General features: G+C 36.2%; 3 protein-coding genes across 7 annotated transcripts in view; all 3 read left to right on the forward strand.

The window, feature by feature from the left end:
• tnksb (tankyrase, TRF1-interacting ankyrin-related ADP-ribose polymerase b) overlaps nt 1-18,465 on the forward strand; it is a 318,296-nt gene that overhangs the window by 228,352 nt on the left and 71,479 nt on the right. The gene's annotated exons all lie outside the window — the stretch shown is intronic.
• The window catches only part of LOC147843842 (uncharacterized), a 321,661-nt gene that overhangs the window by 183,134 nt on the left and 120,062 nt on the right, over nt 1-18,465 (forward strand). The window lies entirely within an intron of this gene.
• agpat9l (1-acylglycerol-3-phosphate O-acyltransferase 9, like) overlaps nt 1-18,465 on the forward strand; it is a 46,643-nt gene that overhangs the window by 25,627 nt on the left and 2,551 nt on the right. For 2 of the 5 annotated variants that reach the window (XM_087252566.1, NM_001099450.1), the window contains 4 exon segments: nt 3,325-3,418; nt 8,811-8,926; nt 14,787-14,842; nt 14,944-15,029. In XM_087252566.1, the coding sequence (XP_087108692.1) occupies nt 3,325-3,418; nt 8,811-8,926; nt 14,787-14,842; nt 14,944-15,029 (352 nt within the window). 5 annotated transcript variants of the gene reach the window in all.

Consider the following 18,465-nt stretch of genomic DNA (forward strand, 5'->3'; position numbering starts at 1 on the left):
TATTGATCTGTGGTCACTCAACACGCTATGTGGGTGGAGGAATACACAAAGGTGAAGAGGCTGCATAAGCGCTGTTATTGCAGGATATCACACTGCTATCAGCCAATCAGATTTGAGAACCAGACAGAATTGTTGTGTGTGTGTGTGTGTGTGTGTGTGTGTGTGTGTGTGTGTGTGTGTGTGTGTGTGTGTGTGTGTGTGTGTGTGTGTGTGTGTGTGTGTATATATATATATATATATATATATATATATATATATGTCAGAGAAGTACATAAGTATTGGAGATCAAACTATCAATCATAATAGATTATTTAAATTTGTGTATACTGCAACATGTAAATAAGTGGGTGTGGCTAAAGCCCCGGCCAGATCTCATGAATTTGTCACGATTTCGGCACAATTTCCTTGACGTAGAGTGTTGTGGGGATTCGTAAACTAAATATGGGCGTCGTGACACAAGATTCAATTGTTTCCTCTTGTGTATTATGGCATAGTTCACGACAACCAATACCATGTATGCGACCCCTCATGACACCATTGCAGAAAGTCTAGCATGTTTAGTTTTTTTTTGTTCTTCACAAAGAGTTCTGTTGCATGGGTAACATTGTGCAATAGGAACACTTAGGATAGGAATAGGAATTTCTCAGTTAAATCCACTGGTGCTGCCGTTAATGAGCTGGTCAGGTAATCAAAAAATAGGCTGCATATTTACATATGGGTGAGTCGTGGGTGGATAAGATTAATCATTGGTTATGCAATCTTTAACTACCTTTTCTAAAATATTAAGGTGTTTTAAGCAATTTTATCTGACAGACTGGAACAAATATGCAATTCTCCATTCTGCAAATATCTACATTCACAATGAGTTTCTGAGTTCTCTCATCCTTCCAACAGAGTTTGTTCTTCCAAAGTAATCTGGGAACATGTTCAGTGCTGTGAATACATTGGCATTTCCTGCTTATTCAAATTTGTCATTAATAGTGAAAACATTTTAATATAGACTTCTTAAAAACTGTGGATATTTCACTTTAATTTTATTTAAGCTAGATTATTATTTTATTTAACAAACCAACACTATCTCACGGCAATTTGGGTTTTGGCACATATAGCGAAATTGTTTTGAAGCACACCACCTCAAATGTTATTCATTATTATTGTTTATAGATAACTGACCAACAAAAGATGAATTAAAATTAAGATAAAAATTATACAAAACTAAATTTTTAAAAAATATATATTTCCAGGAAAAATACATGAATTATATTTTTGTTTGTTCCCGTTCAGTACTCAACTATACGGGTGGATGATTTGTTTCCCTCCAAGGAAAATAATGATTTAATGAATGCTCCACTGTAATTGTTGTATCACAAACCTCTGTCATACATTTCCTAATTTTAAAATATGTAATTATTTTAAAGATTATGTCTTGAGCATCTGATTTTTCCTTGCTGCTGCTGATGTGCTTTCATTTTTTCTGTCTCACTCGCGATAAGTTCAGACGAGGGAGTGTTTAATAAGCAACCCTGGCAGGAAAAAATACATTTAGATTTCATATCTTAATATTAAAAAGGAAATATATGGTTATTGATAAAAAAAAATTTTAATTAGTGACATAGTGACTTTCGTAACCGAGGATAAAAATCATGTGATCTGACTGGGGCTTAAGTCGGTGTGACTGGAGTGCTCGTAGTAAGATCAGGTCAGCAATCTGAGATGAACTTTTACCTGTGATTTGGGTTTTACCTTTGTTTTGGGTTACCGAATTAAAACTGGGAATGTGAGAACAGAATAACACTGTGTACAATATCCTACTTGAGTAGCTTTGCAGCCTCTGCTGACTAACAGACTCCCCCAGGTCCTAATGCTTGCCCAGTTATACGACGTTAAGCTAGGAAAATGAGAGTAAAACATACAAATAACACGAAGTGCTTAATCTTAATGAAATTTTTAATCTTGATTAATATATATTGGTCAGAATTGTCAAAAAATCAATACTTTTTCATATGTGACAGCTTAATAGGGTATATGCTGAGGCATGCTAATAGGACTTTGAATTTGCAAGTAACCTGGGTTAAGCGCTTCCGGTCAACAGTATGCCAATGCAAAAATTGGCGCATTTAGGGTCAGTTTTCTTTCAAAATCAGCGATCTCCACTGGCTGAGTTAAATCCGATATAAAGTGGGTCTCAGATTGTACAAGAAGCACTGCATTAAATTACATTTTTCCCCGCCATGTCTTTGTAATATGAGCATTTATTTTACCCCAGTCTATTCAATGAACTGCCTATTCTGACAGGCGCGTGCGAGTAAATGGCTTTTTGTCTCGTTTTACGCTTGAGCAACTAAATGAATGCCAAAGTTTATTTAACTGAATGTATTTTAATGACATTACAACATTGATGCTGTAAAAGGAACCGTATAAATTAGAAAAAAATTCCCAATAACAGGTCACCGGAAGTTTATCAGTATGGGAAAAACACTAGCTCGGCATATACCCCATTCAGTGTCTGCTTTTTCGAAAAAATATTGCTCCCAAGGAGTCTCCCGCTGGGTCCTAGTGCCTACCCTATGATACGTTTCGTCAGAGGCTGCTGTGTTACAGTAATAAAAAAAGCTAGTTCCATCTAGAAGAAATCATCAATCGGGGTCATAAAATTGTGAGAAGCTAACACTTATGGGGAATCAAAACCACAAACCTGACTGTAAATTAACCTGTAAATGAACAATTCTCAAAAACAAAAAGTTTATCTGCAATCTCAATAAATATCTGCAAAAATCCAAATGTGTGCATTCCTAATATATTTAACCCAAACAAAAGAAACAAAGGTGAAGTCTATTTGATTTCAGAAGTAATCCATTTTGTTTCTTTTATATCTCAAAATGTATTGTTACTGTGAAATAAAATTACTAATGTAATTTTAAAACTATGTAAAGTTTTGGCAGCACTGCCCATCCCTACCACTTGTTTTGGATTTCCATTGCAGTTGTTTAAATGTTTTGCTCAAAATTCACGTTTTTATTAGCCAATCACATGAGCTGGAAACGTCATGCGACCATGATCGCTCTATATGAAATTCTTGCAGCAGTCACTGAATGTGCATCAACTTTAGCATAATGGAATTTTTGTGTAGTATTATGATGGCTTGCCAATTGCTTAATTTGTCATAGTAATTTATTATTGTTAAGGACTACTTTTGAATGACTGTCAGTGGAGATAATTGCATTATTTACATATAATAGTGTAATTATAGCATCTACTAAAACAAACCTGTTGACAAATGTGTAATTTAAATCAGTTTAACTGCAATGCTATTCCATTTTTCAGACAGAACAGACCTAAGAAAGGCGGCATCTGTGTGGCTAATCACACTTCACCCATTGATGTGGTTATTTTGGCTAATGACGGCTGTTATGCCATGGTGAGTGAGACAGAATTAACACCCATTAGCACTTTCGTCACTTGATTATTTATATGATTAATTAAATTATTTTTCGAATATTTTAAGATTATTTGAATACCTAACTTGTTACAGTTTTTCTCCATTGGTTTGACTCATTTATTAAAACAGAAATTACATTCTCAAAATTCTAAGATCATTTGGCAAAACAGCGTTACTGTTTAGCACAGGGGTGGCCAACCCTGTTCCTGGAGAGCCACCTTTCTGCAGATTTCAGTAGCAACCCATATCAAACAAACCTGCCAGTAATTATCACGTGGTGTTCAGGTCCTAATTATTTGGTTCAGGTGTGTTTGATATGGGTTGCAACTGAAATCTGCAGGAAGGTGGCTCTCCAGGAACAGGGTTGGCCACCCCTGGTTTAGCACAACACTATAGCTCACATGCAAAAACTCATACATTTCCAAAAACAGTTCACTCATGTGTCACAACTAAGTTTCTTTCTCATTTGAACAGTCTGTGCCTCCTAAATGCTTCGTTCCTTTAGCATTGTGTAAGCACTGCAAGTGAAAATGTTTGGATGCTTTGTCATTATGGCAAAGGACCACTAAAATATCCCTCATGTCCACCTTACAGTCTTAGCCCAGTCCTTCACTGACGATGATTACTGTACTGTTTTTGTCTAGCTAATAAGGGTGTCACGATCCTCCAAATCCTCAATTCGATTACATTTTCGATTCTAAAGGCACGATTCGATTCGATTTTCGATTATGAATAATTAATTAATTAATGACGAATTAATTATTTGTAGCCCACCGTTTAAACTACCTGACCTGCATGGTCTTTGTTTTACCCATAAACAAATCATACAGTAAATGAATAAAGGCAAGATACACACATAATTACCACCTGTCAATCACTTTTTCTGAGGGACTCATGAATAGGCAGTGATCTGTGTCGTTATAATGGCGTCGGTAAAAAAGACGCACAACCAACAGGAACCAGCCAACAGTATCTGAAGTGTTCGCTAAAATGACTAAGTACAAGTGAGTGAAAGATTGAAGCAGTCCTCTGACTGCCTGGACCTGCTGTCTCGAGCGGATGAATGTGAGTGCGTCTGTGTGGTCACGTGATGTGCATTTTCAGAGGTAGAGAGGAAGGAGGGCTGCTCAGAAATGCCACACGCCACTGTGTGTGTCAAATCGTTGTCGTTCTAAAATGCCATTTAAAAACAAAGACAGTGTAAACAGGGCCTGAGTGTGTACTTTTCGCGAGCGCATTTGCAATGGGGGCGGGCGGAGGATCGCGATGCCGGTGTTGTCTATCGGACGAACCGTACGTAATGCGTACATAGCAGAGCTTGCAAAACTGTGTTTTTTTTTTGTCGACAACAAGAACGTTGTCAACATAACTCACTGGAAATCCAAAATGTTTAAACACCGGCAACTTCATTGAAAGAGGAGAGGGTTTAAGTTCTGTCGACGGGTCTCCTGCTTCTGCAGTTTAACAAGCACTTCAACAAGCCTGTTTTTTTCCCGCTTGGCCAGCCAAGCTGACATGGGGGCGTGGCAGCATCGACAATTCTATTTTTTGATTTGATAATCGAAATTGAGCATAAATTTCGATCGATTTCGATTAAAAATCGAAATCGTGACACCCCTACTAGCTAACATAACACAATTGTATATAAAACTGAAAAAAAGAAATAGGATTTTAGGATAAGAGTAGTCTCCAGGGTTTGACGTCACACACTGCACTCATACTGCCAAGGAAATGGTCACTCCTTTTTTATTGTAATGATCAACCACACACAAAGTAACTTCCATATATCAGAGCAAAAAGAATAAAAAGCTGTAATAAATTGTATTAAAATGTTCCAAGGTTTCGCCTACTGTATGTTATTCATGCTATTATGGTCTTGACGTATTTTGACAATTAACCAGACTATAGTGCATGTAATGACATATACAATAAAATGATGCTGACACATTTTGGAGAGAACAATCATTAGACTGAGAATCAACAATCAGTTTAGATCAACAAGATCTATTCTCTTGGAAAGTGTGCCAAATGTCGGCTATCTGTACTTAAAGAGCCCATATTATACATGAAATAGGGTCATATTTTGGTTGTAAGGGTCTCCAACAACAGTCTAATATGCATGCAAGGTCAAAAAACACTTTCATGGTCTTATAATCTGCATTTATTTTTACCTAATTATCCCAGCGACTCCCGTATGAATCGTCCAGTGATTCATTTGTTCCCAAACCCCTCCTTAGCGCGAAGCTAATCTGCGCTGATTGGACCAATGACAGTCTGTTGCGATTGGTCGACTGCCTTCAGTCAGAGAGTGAAATGGCCAACAGCTAATCAGCAATTTAAAAAGTAATCACAGTTCATACACGCTCGATAGTGTAGGCGTGGATTTTAGCTGCCAGTGGGTCAATGTAAATACAGACGATGGACTTGAAAATTCAGACGACGATCTATTTTATTGAGCAAAAACAGTTGAGGAGATCTCCTTGCTTCTCACTCTGCTCTTTTCACAGACACACACACACACACATATTGCACAAACACACACACGCACTTAACCCTGCTCCGGACGACAACGCGCGCACACACACACACACACACACACACACACCTCCGGACGACAGCGCGCGCACACGCACACACAGACACACACACTACTCCTCGTCCACGGAGCTCCGTTAACAAAGCAGCACGCGTCGCGTTTTTAATGTGACTTTGCACGCGATAAGAGAATATAGCCAGTTAACCTGATACAGTACACGCGGTTACAAGTAACAAATCACAACTAAATACATTTGCAAGCTAGAGTCAACGAGGCAACAACTTTAATCGCACGTACTTACACTTGAGAAATGGAGGAAGAAACCCATCCTGACGTCCATCAGTAAGTTACTCTTTACTGATCCTTTCTTTAACAAACGCTGATGAAGTATTCTTTGTAGCATGTAGTTTCCAGAAGTTTCCAGTAGTTTCCAACTGCTTGGTTATAATGCTGATGTTTCATGTTTGGGTAGAGACTTGATATCCATAAGCAAGTGTGACTTCAATCGACCGGCATGTTTGTGTGTGTGTGTTTGTGGGTGTGTGTGTGTGGGTTTCTGTGTCAGAGGGCGGGGCCTCAGGTTTGAAATCTCCCGGGTTTGCGCGTGCACGTGAATAACTTGGTTTCGTTCGTACGTCATGGCGAAACACCTAATGACTCGGTATCAAGGCGACTCGTTTGAAGCACTAGGAGTCGACTCTTTTATAGATGAATCAACAGTTTTAAACACTGTACACTAACAGATTTAAGCCTTAGCTGGATACTTCACTTCACTTAGAGCTGTGTTACACACTACATGGAGGGGAATTTTCAAAAACCCATAATATGGGCTCTTTAATCAACTGCAAAGATGTACTTGGACATTTGCAATTTGATGAAATGAATGTGAAATTTAATTCTGTTGTGAACAATTGCCAAGTGGTTTGGAGGTTTGTCCATGTTGTTTTGAGAATGTAATTTTATTATTGTAAATTATACATTAATAAATTAATTTTATTAATGTAAATAATAATTTAGTTTTAGCATATAAAACAAATAAAGCTGAAAGAAAATGCCCCGGAATGTTTTATTATTTAAAAATTCACATATCTTCTATAATTACTTTTTTTTTTTTACAGGATATTACAAGAGCTATTTTATAATAATTGTTTCCATTATTCGTCACATTAAAAATGTATAAAGAAAATGCAGAAAATTCATGTTTATTTACTTTTTTTATATTATGAGTAATTTTGGAATGCTTCGTTTTTGATTTCCAGCATATATACACTGTAAAATATTTGACCATAAATTGAATGTAAATTACTGGCTAATAATTGCAATACTTTCACAGTAAAATACTGTATGTGAATTCACAGGAATTTATTGTGAGGTAGTTCACAGTAATTTACTGTGATTTTGTTAAATTATTGTGAATTTATAGCCACATAGTGTAACTTTGCAGCAGATAGTGAAGTCCATTACTGTGGTTTCACAGTATTATCTTGAAGAATTAACTTTTACTGTGAAGCAGGCTTTCCTCTGCTATTCATGCTGGCATTTCCCCTGACTTTGAAATCATTTTAAATGCTTAACAGTGTTTGGTTTTGTGAGTCAATTACTTTTGTTCCAGTTTATTATGTTTTTGGCTAAGCACAGAGTTATATTCATTTAAAAATGATTTCATATTTCCATGTTAGCCTTATTAAACTTAATAAAGGTGCAGTGCACCCAAAAACGGAAATTTACTATGACATTCATGTCGCTTCAAAACAGGATGATTTTCTTTCAAGTTATTTTTAAATATGTCACCAGATAGTTTTTATGGGCTAGAAACAACATTCTGTTATTTCTAAATATGAAAAAGTGCCAATACTAGCATGAAAATTAATTTGTAGTAATGTCTATAATGAATGAAAATAAAAAGAGTTTGAATTCCTATAAACAACATGCAAAAGATATAGATCCTTTTTACAGTAATTTCCAGTAATCATGCAACCTGCTTTAATTTCACAATAAAATTATGTTACTGTTTTAAAATAATTTTAAACAGTTAAATCCTGTAAAGTGATACTCATGTAATGTAATGTGAAAAATTACAGTAACAAGTTGTGAAAATTAGGACTTTTTTTACTGTGTATCTATATTTTACGCTGTATTAAAATTGTATGAAGCTGGAAAAAACACAGAAAGTTAAAGTTTTTATTAATTGTTATTCATTCTTTATTTTTATGATATTTTAAGTCACATTTGAAACTGTTTTTATAACTTTTTTTAACACAAATATTTTAACACGTTTAAAATATTTTGTTGGATATTTACTTCCAACAAACATCATTTATCTAGTATAATTTTTTTAAAATCTGGCAACACAGTGGCTCAGTGATTAACTCTGTCGCCACACAGCAAGAAGGTCAATGGTTTGAGTGCCGGCTAGGCCAGTTGTCATTTCTGTGGGGAGTTTGCATGTTCCTCCAAATGCTGCGGTTTCCCCCACAAGTCCAAAGACACGTGCTATAGGTGAATTGGGTGAACTAAATTGGCCATAGTGTGAATGAGTGTGTATTGATGCTTCCCAGTATTATGTTGCCGCTGGAAGGGCATCCGCTGTGTAAAACATATGCTGGAATTGTTGGCGGTTCATTCCGCTGTGGTGACCCTTGATAAATCAGGGACTAAGCCAAAGAAAAATGAATGAATGAATGAATGAATGTTTTTACATTTGTAACCCAAACGAACATCTGAGAGCTGCTGCATTATTTATTGAGGATTAAATTATCTGCCTTATTAACACTGCACTTCAGAGGTGAAACTAACTGCTGACAAAAAAAAAAAAAACATTTTGTTGCCAAACAGGTGGGGCAGGTTCATGGTGGTTTAATGGGAGTCCTCCAGCGAGCCATGGAGCGATCCTGCCCTCATATCTGGTTCGAGAGATCAGAGATGAGAGACCGCCACCTGGTGACACAGAGGTAAAACAGCAATAAACAATACTAGATTGCTTTTAATCAATTAGAAATCTATATAAAATTGTTTTAAGCTTTTTAAAATGTCTCTGCCATTTGCATTTTGGATATATACAGTTGAAGTCTGAATTATTAGCTCCCTTGTATATTTTATCCCCAATGATTTCTTTAATTTCCGATTTCTTTAACACATTTCTAAACATAACAGTTTTAATAACTCATCTCTAATAACTGATTTATTTTATCTTTGCCATGATGACAGTAAATAATATTTGACTAGATATTTTTCATGACTCTTCTATACAGCTTAAAGTGACATTTAAAGCCTTAACAAGGTTCATTAGGCAAGTCATTGTATAGCGATGGTTTGTTCTGTAGTCCAGGGATACTCAAACTTTTCAGCCCATGACCCCTAAAATAACAACTCCAGTGGCTCGCAACCCCCACTATGCTTGTAGTGGTTATAAGCATACAAATATTGCACACAATGGTGCACACACACCAATAGGAACTATATAAACATAGGCATAAGCACAATGTTTATAAGAAAAAGACTATTCTTGGTTACATTTTTTTAGACTTGGAGCCACTTGGAGATTATTCTCCTTGTTCATTTGTGGACTTCATTTTTAATGTATTTGACTGCCAGAAAGGTGTCAAAGTTATTGTATATATATTGTACCACAAAATCTGAGAAATACCACAAAATCTGTACCACAAAATCAATCTGCTGCAACTAACACTATTGCTGTGATGTTAATCCAGCATAATAACCCCAGGGGTCAACATTAAAATATAATAATTAATAAAATATTATCATTTTAATAGTTTAATAAAATGTGAGATTTTTAGAAATCACCAAGCGACCCCCTTCCACCCTCATTGTCTCGCGACCCCCACTTTGAGAGCCACTGCTGTAGTCAATCGAAAAAAAAAATTGCTTAAGGGGGCTAATAATATTGACCTTAAAAATGTTTTACAAAAATTAAAAACTGCTTTTATTCTAGCCGAAATAAAACAAATAAGACTTTCTCCAGAAGAAAAAACATTGTAGGAAATACTGTAAAAACTTCCTTGCTCTGATAAACATCATTTGGGAAATATTTGAAGATGAAAAAAAATTCACAGGAAGGCAAATAATTTTGACTTCCACTATCCATGCATAAAGTCATATTTCTCAGACAGAATTTCTCCCGGTTGCATGCTGGGACACATCAGTCTGAGTCAGCTGCTATGTGCCTCACAGCACAACAGAAACATTTATTTAAAACAACACACGTTGTTCTGACATGCATCCAAGACTCAGGTTGCATTGGGAATTAGTGGCACACTAATACACTCTGTTAATTTTCATACATGGAGATGGTTTCAAAAGTATAAAAAAAAGCCATAAAAGTGCAAACTTTGTGTTCTTTTAATAGTTCCTTGGTCAAAAATGTCTTTAATGATTAAAAAAATCTCCCCGTGTTGGTGTGGGTTTCCTCCGGGTGCTCAGGTTTCCTCCACAGTCCAAAGACATGCGCCATAGGTGAATTGGGTGAGCTAAATTGGCCGTAGTGGATGAGTGTAGGTGTGTATGGGTGTTTGCCAGTACTGTTTTGCAGCTGGAATGGCATTCACTGTGTAAAACATATGCTGAATAGTTGGCAGTTCATTCTACTGTGGTGACCCCTGATAAAATAAAGGGACTAAACCGAAGGAGAATAAATGAATAAAGTTAAGACAAAGCACCAAACAAGCTCTCCATACATTCATAATGATGGGTTCTTTTCCCAACACAGCACAAACGGTAGTGATGTTTTTGTGGGCGTTCCCGGATGTGCCGACCAAGTCAATGGGTGGAGGGGGCACGGCTAAGTATGTTATTTTACCTCACATCATCGGATAAGGACTGCCGTTTTAGAGCAAATGGTTTAATTTTTGATTAAAGATTACCAAAAACTTGCAGTGATCAACTGTTCATCTTAAAGGTGCTGTGTGTAAGTTTTTGACTCCTCTAAAGCATTAAAATACCATTATATGTTTGTTGATATTTAAGAAACATGATTTACAGACCTGTGTATGTTGTAGGCTTAGTTCCAATATGTACTGCAATATTGTGTACAGTTGTGCACAGCTCTACCTAAAGGGAGTTTATGCTTGTTGTAAATAAGGGTGTATTTATTCTTTTGCACAATGCTGTGAGTAAATTAGGATTGCAAAGAGCAAATGCAGTAAAAATGTGAAACATACATATTCAGTGTCTTGTACTCAGATAACTCACTCAATGCAGTGATGTCTCACTTTACTGTAGTTTTCAAATGGCTGTGCAAATAGTCTATAGTGCTGTCTTGACCATTTTCAGGAAGTGTCAACAAAGTCTGACTTTTTTTTTGCGTTGAAAAAATGTACAGAGTAAACTGTCATAATGAAAACATGACTAAGCCATTTGACTATCTTGTTCATAAACAATGGTGTCAGGACTTTTCATTTCGACAATACTCACAGTTTGATTGACATGAATACTTGCTTTTGAGGAATGAACTATCCATTTTGAGCATGTGACGCGCTTTTGCAGGTTATCAGCTAGGTTTTGCAGTTTGCACTTATTGTTTTGAGAAATGCATTAACTGTTGTGCAAATGTAAATAGTGTAGTGAGAAATGCACCAAAGCGACTGAGAAAAACTGTAATACATATTAAAACTGTTTAACATTATTAAATGGAGATGCTGAATCACTGATATGTGTTGGTTTTGAGTCTGTTCTTAAGATCAATTTCACATGGTTTATTTTATTTTCAAGATCTGAGGTGAACTTTCTGCTGCTGCTTTCAGTAGTATGGCAATAAATGTCATGTATAATGGCCTTCAAACTCACGTTATTAGCATTCAACACTGAATAAAGCACATGAGGTTTACCTAAGGTGATCATTGTCAGTTTTCTGTTGTTCAGCTGCAAGAAATAGCAAGTAGTAGTTGGTTGGAACAAAAACTCCATTTAATATGCTAAATATTCCATCTATTGCGTGTCGTTGCTTTCATATAGAATACAATTTAAATCAGCCTTTAAGCTTGATTATCAGACTCACTCCTGTTAGTCCTCAATCTGGAAACCTGCGCTTGCGTTTGTTTTAATCCAGGAATGCAATACCTGGTTCAACCGCTGGGTGTCAAACTTACATACATACCTTTAATTGCAAAAGAAGATCATTTGAAGAATGCTGGAAACCTGTTTCCCCCACAGTCCAAAGACATGCGGTACAGGTGAATTGGGTAAGCTAAATTGTCTGTAGTGTATGAGGGTGTGTGTGAATGTGTGTGTGGATGTTTCCCAGAGATGGGTTGCGGCTGGAAGGGCATCCGCTGCGTAAAAACATGCTGGATAAGTTGCTGGTTCATTCCGCTGTGGTGACCCTGAATTAGCAGAGGGACTAAGCCGACAAGAAAATAAATGAATGAATGGAAACCTGTAACTATTGACTTGACATTTTCCCCTGGATGTCAGTGTCTAAAAGTTTTCTTTGTTTGTATTTAACAGACAAAAGAAACTAGTTTGGAACTACTTGAGGGTGAATAGATGCTGATTAAATGTTAATTTCTTTGTGAACTATCCCTTTAAATCGAGTAAGCTCAGTTCAGTAGCGCCCAGGGCAGCTCTTCCACAGTCATGTCAGTACAGCTCCTCTCTGCATGAATGAGACTTTCCAAAACTATTTACTGTTTCAATAACATACAGTATTTTACATCGCCAATAAAATCTGCCAGCGGTGATGTATGTACAGTTGAAGTCAAAATTATTCGCCTTCCTGTGAATTTTTTCTCAAATATTTCTCAAATGATGTTTAATAGAGCAAGGAATTTTTCACAGTATTTCCTATAATATTTTTCCTCTGGAGAAAGTCTTATTTGGTTTATTTCGGCTAGAATAAAAGCAGTTTTTTAATTTTTGAAAACCATTTTAAGGTCAATATTATTAGCCCCCTTAAGTTTTTTTTTTTTTTTTTTTTGATTAGCTACAGAACAAACCATACAGTCAGTGACTTGCCTTAGCCCAGTTCAGTCTTTAAATGTCACTTTAAGCTGATTACTATCTTGAAAAACATCTAGCAAAATGTTATGTATGATCATCATGGCAAAGAAATCAGTTAATAGAAATGAGTTAATACAACTATTATGTGTAGAAATGTGTTGAAAAAATGTTTCTTTTTGTTAAACAGAAATAAAGGAAAAAAGATACTAATAACGTCAATAATTCTGACATTAACTGCAGATTGACCTAGCTAATCCGCACAGGGTTAGGCTCAGGATATACACCATTTGTTTTCACACAGTGACGTAATGCTGATAAAATGAACAGGAACTGAACTCACAGTAATCAATTAAAAAATTCAATTTTCAGCCTTTAATAGCTACTTTAACCAAAAAGAAGCTCTAAAAATAATGAAGAAAAACAATCAGCTAGTTGGGTAAGTAAAATAACCTTATGTCAAAGGGAAAAACAATATTATTTTGCTCGTTTTAAGGAAAAACTCAATTCATTTTGACATACTATTTCTTAAAACAAGCCCATGGGCTTTATTTTAACGATCTATGCACAAAGTCTAAAGCGCATGGCGCAAAAGCGTTAAGGATGTGCCTGAATAAGCTTTTGCTATTTTAGGGGCAGATAAATCTGCTTTGCGCCCTGGTGCATGGTCTAACAGGGTTGAGCTTATTCTTTTATTGAGTTATAGGTGTGTTTTGAGCATAAACCACTCAGAGTCTCATTTCCAATTCCCTTTAGAAGTCAGTTGCATCACACCATGGCACATTTGCTATTTACAAGACAAACTTTGTAGGCAGAAAAACTGAGTGCTTCACTAGCGAGAAAACAGTTGAACAGAGCATCTGCAGCACGAGGATCAAGAATGAGCCTCCTCCATTCAGCCTCTTTACTTTCTCTTTACTCATTTACTTACATGGATAAGGAAATAGTGTTGTATGCACTCCTAAAGACATCCATTAGCCTACCTATTTAATTTTGTTTGTAAACTTTCAAAACTATTTCTAAATTCTGTTCTAATATCCAGCAAACAAATAAATGAACAATTTAGAAACTGAGTTCTATCCAAACACACATCCTGTTCTTATGACCCATGGTGATGCATACGTCTCCAAAATCCGACAGGGGGACAAATCTAAACATGTTTTTATTAAAACAAATATAAATATGCATATAAGAAATAATACTGCTAAAAAAGCAAACTGTCATGAAGCAACTGAAAAAAGCCCCCCCAAGATGAAAAAAGCATGGATTTGCATGGTTTTTATATTTGTGTATAAAGTAAAATTTTTTGTAACATTTTAATCAATTAATCCTGTTTCATTTGTGAAGATATCTGTGTTTTGTTGTAAATCCTGTGTGTATTAAGCAATGTGTACGCATTTAAGGCACAGAACTAACTTGTTCTGCGCTGGACTTTAGGCCTGCTTTTAGCGGGTCAACTGCACAGTCTATTTTAGTTCTTCAAAATAGCAACGTTACAACAATGCGCCTAACACACCTGCTTTTTAGACTGAAACAACCATGAGTCAAAAAAGTGGCGCAAATGGATTTGCTATTTAAACAATGCGGCGCAAAGCAGGAAAATGAGGGCTGCGCTGGTTTGAAAATAGCAACAAAGCACGCCCTATACATCTTGCGCCTTATTGCGCTGGGTCTGTGGTAGAGACCTATATATTTAGCTTGACTAGAAAATGCTTCTTGATATAAGAATTTTTAGATGTTTTTGTACTAGAAACGAGACAAAAACATCTAGGGTAAGTATAAGGAAAACAATGTTTTTGCAGTGCATTTGATAACCTCTCAGCTCTGTTCATTGATCTCTTGTTTTCTCATCTATCACAGGTTAAAAGATCACGTAAATGCCAAAACAAAGCTGCCAATACTCATCTTCCCTGAGGGTAAGAGCATAATGACAGTGAGAAAAACACTGAGATTCAGTTTCTGTGGTAAGTCAGGTCCAGCCTGAAGTTTTAACACTTGCACCTGGTTGCCCCTGCAGGAACTTGCATCAATAATACATCAGTAATGATGTTTAAAAAGGGAAGTTTCGAAATTGGAGGAACTATTTACCCCGTGGCTATAAAGGTAAGTCTCGATGCTTGTCTTTTATTTACATTCTCATTATAAAGCAAAGGTGATCAGCTCAGTTTTGAATTCATTTTAACATACGGTGTAGTGAGAGACTGTTTAGGAATTTAAAGTTGAACTTATAATAAGGACGATCTGATACACCTAATATACAGCATCCTTGGTCACTGCTGTCACTGACATTCTTAACCGAGAGACTAAGGAGGTCATTATTGGCTTTTTAATTCCACACGGGGTGGGAGAGTTACATGCCGACACTTTTCATCTCTCGTCCTCTGCTTTTAGTGTGCTTTCACACTTGGTTTATTTGTGTGGACCGTACCCAAGTTCGATTTGTCCCCTCTTGCCACCTCCTCGGTTGGTTTGTGTTCACACTGTCTTTTTTCCTTCTGAACACCGGTACACTTGCGTCATCGAGCTGCTGTTTTGTTTACAGCCGTTGCTAGGTGACGGTCACGAAAGTGCCAAAATGGAAAGACTTCCGCACATCGCGGTCATTCTGCTTTTACTGAAGCTTTTGGTTTTGGACCAAAATAGGGTTTTAACGGTATGATTTTTTTATGGTATGATAATCGTCTAAAACAATACCACGGTTTGACGGTTTCGCGGTATACGGTATTAAATAGTAATTCTCATAGCAAAGACCCTGAAAAGAATAAGAACACGTTTTCTGACTGAACAAAGGTTTTATTTCAACAAACTTTTGAAAGAACCATTTTAATAGAACTATAGAAGTCTTTTATAAAAATAAACTGAAAAATCTCCCATTTTAATAAATTAAATTAGAAGGAATAAACAAGCAGGGTCTTTTAAGATTAGACAAAAATAAACTTAAACTGTCCTTCCTTATAAGCAGGATAAATGGGAGACCAAAAGTGCAATACCAAGTTTATGGCTGTAAACATGTATTTAAAGCGTTGTTTTTTTCAGTCTTGGTTGTGATGAAGAAATGTAAGCATGTTGAGATTTTCAGGACTTAATCTTGACCGCTGAGGTGAGAGAATGTGTCCACTTGTACAATGAACAAATAAAAAAATAATAAATAATGTGTCAAAGTCCAAATAAACATGGTGCAAATCCTCAGTAAAAAAATAGATATTAATATTTACTATACTATAAATAGTTACATAACGAAACTAGATTCAATATGGAACATCCTTAGGTTTTATGTGCCAGCATGGATATGGTTGTCTGTGGATATGGATTTGGATATGGTTGTCTGTGGATATGGATTTGGATATGGTTGTCTGCAATGCAGACAAACAGCTGCACCTTCATTTGTGTCTTTTGAAAACAGCAAGAGCAGCAGTTCGTCTTTGCTGTGTCACTGTTTTGTCATGTTTCTGTGCTGCTGTGCATGCAAAAGTACTTAGTATGAGAATTTTTTCATGCAAAACTTTTTTTTTTTTGCGTTTTATTTAGCCGTGCATAAATGTATGCCTATCTCTCATTCCGTGTTGTTCAAAAAGCTCAGTGTTGGTCCACAAACAAAAGTGAAACCTATGCTTATTGGTTGTGATATAGCGAGTTTGAACCAATCTGGGCATGGAGGAGGGACAATGCATCAATGTATCATGTCTGGTTTGTCCGGAGACACAGTGACGAGCGTTTCTTTGTCAAATCAGCGTTGTCAAATTTTGATGACGTAACCGCACTGATTCCGGAGCCTCTGAAAGTCCGCGAATGGTATGTGATACAGCACTGGAAAGCTGAGATTCTCTACTTTATGCAAATCTTTGAATTGTATGAATCGGATCAGCGGATCAAAAGTTATTAAACATTTAAGAGCAATACTTATTTTTAGCCGCGGGCGGCTGTCTCGGTCTTTAAGGGTTAAAACCGTTGATATGCAATTGTTCATGGTATGGTAATCGTGCACGTTCAAATCGTGGTAAACCGTCATACCGGTATATTGTTACAACCCTAGCCGCAAACATATTATAAACATTCAGAACATCACACAGTGTCTGCAGAAGCTGTTTTTGGAGGAGACAAGCAGACATTATCACTGTGTTTGCCCTGGCTCAGTCCTGCTTGTCATCAAGGTACGAAATGTAACCCAGACACACACACAAACGAACGAACAAACGTTATGAAAATGTTAGTTTGTAGTACTGATGCCTTACCAGAGTTCGCATAAACCGTACCCCAGACCACCTCTTTCAGGCGGGATTAAAAAGTGAAAGCACCCTTAGACTATAACTAACATAGCACATATTGCACCTATTACTGTCACGATTACCAGCGATCATCTTTCATAAGATCGCTGGATTTCACTAACTATCACCATGGACTACAAATCCGCCGTTTCTGGACTACATTTTCATACATGCACTCTGCTCACACTCACACATGCTTCCTCATCTAGACTGGCTACACTCACACCACCTGAGGATTGTCAGAGACTGATTGCACACACTATTTAAGCTACACACTCACTCATTCAGTTTGCAGAGTCTTGTTATCTACCACAGTGACTTTACAACGCGTTTTCCTAGCCTTGTTTTCCCAGCCTTGTTTATTTAGTTATCCCTGTCTGCCGCCTGCCTTTTGACCTCTTGCTTGTTATATTCACTACAAATCTGGATTTGCCTTTATACATCTGTTTGCACCTGTGTTGACCATTGCTTGCCTGAACACTGAATAAACCTGCTTGTAGATCCAACCTCAGTTGTTTGTGTCACTCCCCAAGGTTACAATTACACCCTTGTTTGTGTTTCCTTTTATACTGAAAATCGCACTATAAACGATTTTATAATGAATGTATGTATGTGACTGATGTATATCACTGTATATGCATGTTTATATAGGTATATGAACACATAGATGTGAATATATTTTGAGTATGGGTGCATTTATTTATTTTGCTATTGTTTTAATCTATACTTTTTGTGGATACTGCTGGAATTTATGAATATCCCTTTGGGATTAATAAAGTATCAAAAAAAAGAATAAATGCATAATAAATACATGTATTGCTTAAAAACTTGAAATTTGTGATATAGCCTTCAAGTATATAGAAACTATATGTGTTTTGTAAAAACAAATATATTGCAAATATTTATATGCGTGCATATATACTGTAAATTATATATTTATGTATGTAATTACAGTATATGTAATTATACACAAAATAATGTGCAATAATGCGAAATACTATTTGTAATATGTCCAAGAAATTCTGAGGAGTGATATATATATATATATATATATATATATATATATATATATATATATATATATATATATATATATATATATATACCCAGTTGAAGTCAGAATTATTAGCCCCCCTTTGAAGTTTTCTTTTCTTTTTTAAATATTTCCCAAATGATGTTCAACAGAGCAGTGGAATTTTCACAGTATGTCTGATAATATTTTTGTCTTCTGAAGAAAGTCTTAATTGTTTTATTTCAACTAGAATAAAATTATT

Source organism: Danio rerio, chromosome 5 (assembly GCF_052040795.2).
Source record: "Danio rerio strain M-AB ecotype USA chromosome 5, GRCz13ab, whole genome shotgun sequence".
NCBI classification, from domain to species: domain Eukaryota; kingdom Metazoa; phylum Chordata; class Actinopteri; order Cypriniformes; family Danionidae; genus Danio; species Danio rerio.